The sequence below is a fragment of the Neomonachus schauinslandi genome, chromosome 12 (assembly GCF_002201575.2).
Source record: "Neomonachus schauinslandi chromosome 12, ASM220157v2, whole genome shotgun sequence".
NCBI classification, from domain to species: Eukaryota; Metazoa; Chordata; class Mammalia; order Carnivora; family Phocidae; genus Neomonachus; species Neomonachus schauinslandi.
In genome coordinates this window covers 11,459,125-11,467,959 of record NC_058414.1, presented here as the reverse complement: position 1 = coordinate 11,467,959, position 8,835 = coordinate 11,459,125, and the positions used below count along the sequence as shown (strand labels likewise).

Genomic DNA, 8,835 nt, shown 5'->3' with positions numbered 1-8,835 from the left:
GTCCCGGGGACCACTGTCCTCACTCAGCAGGCTGCAGAACGCCCAGGTCACAAGCTTGGAAACCAAGAGCAGGGCCAGGCCAAACCGTGAGAGCTCATAAGATCAGATCAGGGTGCAGAGATTCTGCTGTTTGTGGAAAAAGGAGATTCAGGGAACGGACCACTGATTTTGTGACTGGGTCATGACCTGTTTGAGGAACACAGAAAGAGCCTGGCTCTTTTCTGTTGCGAAGTGGTAGACGCCACTCCACTGAGCTCACGCCAGTAGCTGTCTTTTGCTTTGGGGCTCTGTTCCAAAGCAGATGCGTCCTTTGACTTAAAAGCTGGTGCCGGATGGGGGTGGGGAGCGGTGGGAGACGTCTCAGCACCCCTCCCAACGGTTTCAGGAACATTCGGTCGAAAGCAAACCCAACTTTCTTAGCCACAAAGTCCCAAAAGGCAAATTTACCTCCACGCTGAGTTTCTTGGTTCAAATGAGAGATCACGAATGTGAGAAAAATGGGCTGGTGCTAACATTTTTTCCTATCATTTCATGTTTTATTTTACTTGACTTTGTCGAATACTAATTTAAATGGCAGGAATAAAGGGGGAAAAGCCACACAACTGACTCATGAGTCACTTTGGATAAATCCATCTTCCAGGGTCAATGGGACAAAAAAGAGCAGGTAGTCTGAGGTGTTAGTACTTTATTTTTAATAGTTTACATATTTTTAAATGTAAGATGCTGGATAATCCATGTACTCTGTACACACATAGTATGTCTTTTATGTGTATTAGCTGCACATGGCAAGTAGCTGCACTTTTTTAGTCTTTAAATGTTTTAATCCAAAACGAAAGTACAAATTCAGTCCGCATGAAGGACTCACTGCCTAGAACATTTAACTTAAATGGATGCATCATTTAATAGCTAGGGTGTAAGAAAAGGCATCCACACATCTACTAACCATCCTCCCTAGTGCTTTCAAATACTAACAACGGTCAAGGTGATTTATTCCAAATGTCATTGTATGTGAGCTTTTTCCTTTACAACTAAGTTTTATAAATCCCTTAAAATAGGGTACTTAGAATAGAAATACTCCTTCGCTATAGTGGAATTAACGTATGCTAATGAAAGAGCCGGTTGCAGGGTCGTTTATTAAATACCTAAATACTTAGAACTATATATAATCAATTCTCGGTTATCTATGATAACAGGTGAAGAGCTGGAATTATAATCAACAAATATAGCAAACCCACAAATGTTCCCCAAACTATTTCTATCCAGTAGCTTCACTCTACAATCTACCTAACTTCTTGCCAGAACAGATGGAAGTCGCAGACCCACTGCCCTTCCCCTCTCTCCCTGGAGTGCCGAGCAACATGGAGCGGTCGTAGAGACAGAGGGAGGAGAAGCGACGTGGATAACTGAGACGTGAGCACGTAGACAGACCTGCCCTGAGCACACAGACGGAAGGGAGGAATTCTAAACCCCAACCGTGAGCAAACTCGTTCATCTGCCAGAGCCCCAAATTTCCGCTTGTGTGCAACCATTGAAAGCGTGCCCTGACCTGAGTGGGGGCGGAGGGGTGCGTCAAAAATTGGTCATGTCTACTAGAGCCCACACACAAAGGATTCTTCAACTCACTATCCATAATCTGATTCTTGTGCCCAATGTGGGAATTACCAAAAAACAAAAACAAACAAACAAAAAAAACCAACAACCAAAAAAACACCCAAGAAAACAAAAAACAAAAAGAAACACAGAGCACATGTAAAGGAAAATTTAAAAAGCTGGAAGCGTAACCCCTTGGTCCAAAGCACACCAACTCCGATTTCCTTTGAGAAACAGAGAAACATGTCAAATCCTCTCGTTTGACCCCTCTTCGAAAAGAAGAACATGCACATCACACATTTACACTGGTTTACTAAAAAAGGGGGAGGGGCGGGCTTACAGTTAAAAAAAAAAAGGAAACAAAGAGGATGATTCGAGTGTAACAATACTGATTCAAAACTGAAATGGAAGACAGTTTCTCCCTAGAATACTTTAGGGTTGTTCAGAGTCCTTTTCCATAAAAGGAATATACTTGAAACACATCCCAGTTAGGTGAGATGAGATTGCTAAAATACATACAGGACTAAAAAAAACAAAAACAAAAACAACAACAACAACACAACAACAAACCAGCAAGAAACTGAGTCCATTTAATCTTTTAAACTGCTAAAGCTTCACGCTGGTTGGCAGCCTTTCTCCTAACACCTACTGCATCACTGCAAGGAATTTGCTTTCTTCCGCGAGGGAGGTCAGCAAGGAGCTCATGTCCCCGATGGCCATGTTGGTGGTGCTCACCGACAGCGCGGGCAGTGGGAGGGACGCGCGCGGCGTTGTGAGGCAGGAGGAGCTGTGGGAAAGGTTCTGAATGATACTGGGGCTCAGGGCTCCTGACATCAGGCTGGCGTGGTCCCCGTCGTCTATGATAGCGTCAAAGTCAATCTGCACCCCTTCCAGGTCATGGCTGTCAAGGCTGTCAACTGTGCTCGTCACCTGGTTAGCACCTGGGGAGAGTAATTCAGAGTTTTCGGCGCTGGCCCCCGGTAGCAGGCAGTTGGCTTCTGAAATGGAGAATGAACCAGTTTTCATGTCTTGCTGCTGACTGAAGCCAACGGTTTGGTCATAGAACTGACCAGAGTAACTCTGCGCGTTCGAACAGAGCGGATGGGGCTGCCCGTGCATCTCCATCTTGACGCCATTCACCCTGCAGGTCTGACTGGTGTCACTGAGCTGTCCCTGCTGCACAGTGAGGCTGCCCCTCAGCACGGCCTGGCGCCTGATGCCCCCGTAGCCGGCACACGCCTGGTAGCCCCTGGAAGCTGCCAAGCTGGACGGCTGGCTGCCGAGACAGGGGTGCCCCGGCAGGCTGCTCTCCGGCCCTTGATAGATGTTGATGTGTGAGGTAGCGCTAACCTGCCCTAGCATCTGCTGGCCGGCGCGGCCTGCCCCTTGGTGGTCACTGAGCAGCTGAGGGGCTGGGTACCCCTGGCCCACCAGGTCTTGGGGCGCCACGCCATTCACGGCGCCGCCCGCTGACTCGTTGGGCGCCACCGACAGGCCAAAATCTGGCTGGCTCCCGTTCGCCGGCACTGTGGCGCTTTTCAACTTTGCCGCTTGAATCCCGGCACCACAGGCCCCGTCGAGCAGGCCAGGGCCCCCGGGCTGCCTGTTGAGGCAGTTTCCATACGGCTGGGCCTTGTAGGGCTGTTCGTGGAAGGCGTTCCCGCTGGTGCCAGGCCCACCGCCTCCACTGCTGTGGCTCACCAAGTGCTCTGGGCTGCCGTAGGAGCTGCCGGGCTCAGTGAGGGCCGGGTACCCCCTGGTGGGTCCGGCCCCGCTCCTCAAGGGATGCTGCGGGTGGACGCCCATGTTGTTGTAGAAGCCGAAGGCTCGGGCCTGCTGCGCCGCGGCCCGGTGGCCACATTTCAGCTTGGAAGAGCACAGGTCGGCGCTGCCGGAGCTGACCTCGTTCCACTGAATGGGCAGGTCGGATTTGCTGGCCTCTGGGCAAGGCTGCTCGAGCGGTCGGTACTGCTGGCTGGCGTGGCCGGCGTGGCCGTCTGGCAGCCCGGGGGTGTCAAAGTCTCCATGCCCACTCCCCAGGCCGGGCCCGGGGGGCACTTTGCCGTCATCGGAGACGGCACTTTGGAAGGACTGCTCATACCCTGCTTGGGTCTGGGCATTTAAATACTGCACCACGTCGTCGGGCAAGAAATCCTCCTCGTTCAGGTTCAGCTCGGCGTCCATGGTCAGGGACTCCAGGGTGACGTTCTCAGTAATGCTCGGAGGACAGGGAGACGCCGGGAAATGGCAGGGCTGGCCGCCCTCAGGCCGCGTGTAGTTCTGAAGCGCGAAGTTGCGCTTTTCCAGGGAGGGAGGCAGCGCTGGAGGGCTGAAGCTCTGCAGGCTGCTGAAGCGCTGCACCCGTGGCAGGGAGAGGCTCTCGGACACCGTCCTCACCGGGTCACTGGCCCTCCTCACGCCGTTGCCCAGCCCGTCGGCGGGCAGCAGAGGGCGGCGGCCATGACCGTGGGCGCCCCCGTCGCTACACCTCCGCGGAGGGTGCACGGGGGGCAGGGCCCCCGCGGGCTCCCTGCTGTCCCCGAGCAGGGCCATCCTGGTCTTCAGGCTCATCCTCTCCATGTTGGGCAGCGGGGTGGGGGGCGGGCCGCCCGTGGCCGCTGCGTACTTGGCTTTCAGGCGGTATTGCTGGGCTGGCGTGAGGCTGAGCAGGCTGGGCAGCCCGTCTCCCTGACTGGCCTCGCTGGACCTGCGCGAGGCGTCGGTGGAGATGGGGTCATAGGAGTCGGCCACGCTCACGTTCTGGGGCCGGCCCTCGGCCTGGGACGCCTCGCTGGATCTCCGGCTGGAGAAGCAGGGGGAGATGCCCGAGGAGCGGCGGCTGCTCAGGTAGGCAGAGCTGATGGTGCTGGTGTTGCTGTCCCTCCGGTTGAGCATGTTCAACATGGTGATGTCCACGCCCGAAAGGTCGCTTCTGTTCGGGAGAAGAGTCACGGGCCCGCCCAAGCTGCAGCTGGTACTGGGCTGCGTGCCTGCAGAGAAAAGGGTGGGAGACGTGCAGTCATTTCGGGAGGACTGGAAACAGGTCAGGGTGCAGGATGGGGTGAAACCAGTTTCGGGTTCCCTGGGCCCGGCAGTGTCTGCCACAGCCCCCCACCTCTGCGGCGCGGCCCCGAAGTCCAGGGAACCGTGAAGGAGTGGGTGCGGCTGCGTTGCCAAGAATCTTTATTTACGAGTCCGCGGGAAAGTTTGCAGACCCCGGCTTAAACAGAACAGTAAACGCAGCCTGGATCACAAGCTCCTTCACAGGTGCAGGGCACAGTGCTCCGGGTCCAGGCAAGTCCAAGGCCAAAGGCATTTGGGGAGTGTCCTATCTACTCAGGGCTTCCTCTGACATCTGTGAAGGTGGAGCATGCCTGGGTTGGATGGTGGGGAGCTTCACCCTTAGGAATACGCTCCAGGCAGTGAGTGTCATCTCAGAAGCAAAACCTGACGTGGGGCTGCCGACGTGCAAGGCTGCCTGGCCTTCCTTGACCTGGGAACTCATCAGTCAAGGTGGCTGCTGAGCTCCCAGGTGCAGACGGGAAACCGGATGGCAGTGCTAACCCCGGATGTCTCTGCTAGGGGAGTTCCTCAGTCCGGCCCAACAGTTATGATCTCACCGTGAGAACATGAGTCACACACAGAGTGAGCATACTGGGCGCTACCTTCTGTGTCCGCAGTATCCCCTCACCACCTGCTTTTAAAATACGGACTCTCCCAAAAAGGCAACACCGATGTGTGTGGTGACGGTAGAATTTCAGGACCAGGTTAGGGGGACACACCAGCACACACCGAGCGGCTCGGGTGCGCGGACCGAACAGAGAGCCCGGGGCTGACGTGAGGTGGGGCACAGGACTCACCGTTTCCCATGAGAGGAGACACTGCAGGGGCTTTGGGGGGTAGGACGGGGTTCAGTCGTGGAAGCATTCCATTCACTTGTTTGAGTCTTTCTAGTTTTACGTGCTCCATCCATTTGGTCCCTGCCGGGTTCCTCCTGGCTTGCAAGGCCAGGGCGGTGGTGGCCGTGGAAATGGTCGAGTCCATGACTGGGGTTTCATCGATGGCGCCAAGGTCCCCCACACCACCTCCGTCGGTCAGAGGAAGCTCGAGCCCACTGCTGGAATAGTTGCTGATGGGGGACTGTTGGTTGCTGCATGAAGACTGACCACCAGGGCTTGGCTGAGATGTCTGCTGGGGTCAAGGGCAAAGGCAAGAGACGTCACCGGGAAGGAGAAAGGCAGGGGAGCTCATGCAGACGCTCGACCTGCAGGGGGCTCCGGGGGTGGCGTGAGGAGAACCGTGTGCCGGGGAATGGAGGTGGCCTCTCTCAACGACAGCGGCTGAGGGGATGCCAGGCAGATGTGCGGGGGGGGCGGGGGGCAATGGCAGCAGGGCGTGCTGAGGGGGGTGGGCGGTGACCGGCACGACATCAGCCACGGAACCCTGCCCCAGATGCCAACTCTGCCAAACAGGCTTCCTCGGCTCCAATCCCACTTGAACAACTTGACTTGATTCTTTGGGCAAATACTCAGTCACTCTAGACCTGTTTCCTTATCTACCAAATGGGGACAACTTAATCAGTTTTCGGGACTGTGGTGGGAATTAAGTGTCAGGCTCAGAGAGCACACGAAATATAAAACGACCTGGGAAACGGTTCCTGATTGGCTCCGCGGGCATTCGCGGCTCACCTGACCCCAGGGGGCTTTGGTCGGCAGGTTCGCCCTGCTTGGCTACAGCGTCTGTGGGAGATGGGCACTCGAGGCACATACGACCTCCTTTCCCGTGAGATCCTCTCTGAGCTGCTCAGGGCTGGTTCCCCAAGCTCTGTGCAACCTCCCCCCTTCTGTCTACACCTGCCTGCTCTGTAGAACCCCAACCAGGCTGTTCACAGAGGCAGCTGTAAGAGGCAAAACTTCAATCCCTTGGCTTCTGCCGTACCCAGAGGGGAAGAAAGGCTGCAGGTTACAGCCATCTGAATCTGGGGAATAATCTTACCGTTTCCCCTAAAGTGCCCCGGCGTTTCTCTGGGAGAACAGGGTAATGTTTCCCTCACCCCAACTGTGGACTGTATCAGCCAGTTCTGCATCTAGATAGAAACTTGATCCAGGGCCCTGGAGCTCCGTCAGGGAAAGGAACCACCCGCCCCAGGACTCCGGGAGACGGGGAGTGGAGAGCTGGTGATCCTCAGGTCTGGTGGGGTGGTGGGGGAACACCAGGTAAAATGGCCCTCAATGACCGGTCTGCACAACCTAGAACCGCTCTAAAATTGCATTGGTGAATTCAATTGGCTGACAAACAGTATAACCCCTTTTGTGTGGATAAGGAAAGCGACGTTCAGAGAAGTTCAGTGACTGCCCAAAATAACAAAGTCACAAAGTCAATGATAAGACTAGCCTAGACTCCCAGCCCGGTACCACAGGGCCCTCTCCAGCGTTACTGTAACAACTGGAACCTGAGAGCAGCCCCAAGAGCCCGTTCTCCAGGGAGAGAGAACCACAGGCACTCAGGTACGGACTCCCACTGTTGTCCCAGATGGGGTGCACAGCGCTGTTGGGAAGTGCTTCTCGGCACAGGGCTTCTCAGTAGAACCCCTCACACTCGTTCCGCAACCACACTACATACAGCCAAGCAGATGAACACTTTCTAAGTGAGTGCCATGTGATACACCGAGTCTGTCCTGGGCAACCAAGCAGAGCCAGATGAGATACACAAATCTGATGGTGAGTTCAGGAAGCCTTGCTCACGTTTTGCTTCAGCAGAATCCTGGAGGGCCAGGCCACCTGCTCCTTCCCAAGGTACTTGGAGCATGCGGGGCTTCGGAGGTCTTTGACTCTTGGACTGTCAGCTCAGACTGTGTGCCGGTGAATCTGTGTGTGCACGTGTGTGTGTGTGCACATGCACGGCAGACTTGCCTCCACAGGGCACGGAAGGGGGCACAAAGGCATTTACAACCAGAGAGCTGCTCAGAGGAGTCAGACATTTCCATACAGATTAAACTGCGAACAACAAATGGATCCAGATCGTCCTCAAAGAGAGTAGTATCGGTCTGGCCCCAAAGTGAATTTACATGTGTCAATTTGATAATGAAATAGTCTTTGAGAACATCTGCTTGGTTGGCCGGCTATGATTTGTTATGAAAACCTAGACAAAAAGAACAATGAATTTCACCATCTAACTCCACATTTCCACATGCTGAATGGTCAAAACACATTGCTTCTATGTTTGAAATGCAGCTGAGTAATGTTCTCTACCAAAGATATCACAAAGCACAAGAACTAAAGAAAAACCAAACGCATAGAAGTTAAATGTTAAAACGAACACAAAACAAAAAGAGCAGAGAAGCCAAAATTCCCTCACCTTATTACCCACTGTCCTTAGGAAGTGAGAACAAGACATTTAGGAGCATTACACAGAAGAGATGTGGAATTAATAAGAAAAAAGAAGAAAGAATTTAATTCATAGCACGATGATCAAAGACATGTTTTTAAAGAAAGAATATTAGACATGTAAATCTTATATGCATTAGTAAATGTCTACAAAGCGATCTATTCATATCTACATGTGTATGGACATATACAGACAAAATAATCCCCTGTGGGAAATTTGATTAATTTATTAGCCTTATCTATAAAATATGGAGCCTCGTCTCAATCTCTATGATCCCTCCCAGCCTGTTTCTGTGATTTCATTACTTTATAAAATAGTTCACATCTTGGGGCCTCTCAGATGTCACTGAGCCAAATCACTATACGTTCTTATTTCTACCAATTTTCTTTTTAAATAATGGGTGTTTAGAGAGGAGATGACAAGTTTTCTTGAGCTAGGGATGTACATTCAAGGTACAAGAGGCTCTGGGTCCTTAGGATGGCCGAAGAACATAAATCATTGTCTTTTGATGACATAATCTAGGAGACTACAAATTCATTTTCCTTGTTTCATTAAACACTTGAGGATAAACTGCTGAATGTTCTGCACATTGTACAGGTGGACTTTATTTTAGGAAATGGATATGTGGTCCCCCCAAAAAGTATGTACAACACCGCTTATGAACTGATTAATTTTACAGTATGGTGATGAGTCATAATACATACATCAACTTTTGACTAAGGTGCTTTTTATTTTTTTTTTATTTTTTGACTAAAGTGCTTTATATTTATTTTTCTTTCTTTCTTTTGACTAAGGTGCTTTTTAAAAGCAAAATATAGCTACCCACTGGGAAGTCATGATAAATCTGGATAGCTTATC

At 52.3% G+C, this 8,835-nt stretch overlaps 1 protein-coding gene across 1 annotated transcript in view; it reads right to left on the bottom strand.

Annotated features, from left to right (window-relative positions):
- Nucleotides 1-2,223: 2,223 nt before the first annotated feature.
- The window catches only part of GLI3 (GLI family zinc finger 3), a 258,993-nt gene continuing 252,381 nt past the window's right edge, over nt 2,224-8,835 (bottom strand). The window contains exons 13-14 of the mRNA XM_021703657.1: nt 5,451-5,778; nt 2,224-4,580 (exon numbers count right to left, since the gene is read on the bottom strand). Coding sequence (XP_021559332.1) covers nt 2,236-4,580; nt 5,451-5,778 — 2,673 coding nt within the window. The 3' untranslated portion in view covers nt 2,224-2,235. The remainder of the gene's footprint in view (nt 4,581-5,450; nt 5,779-8,835) is intronic.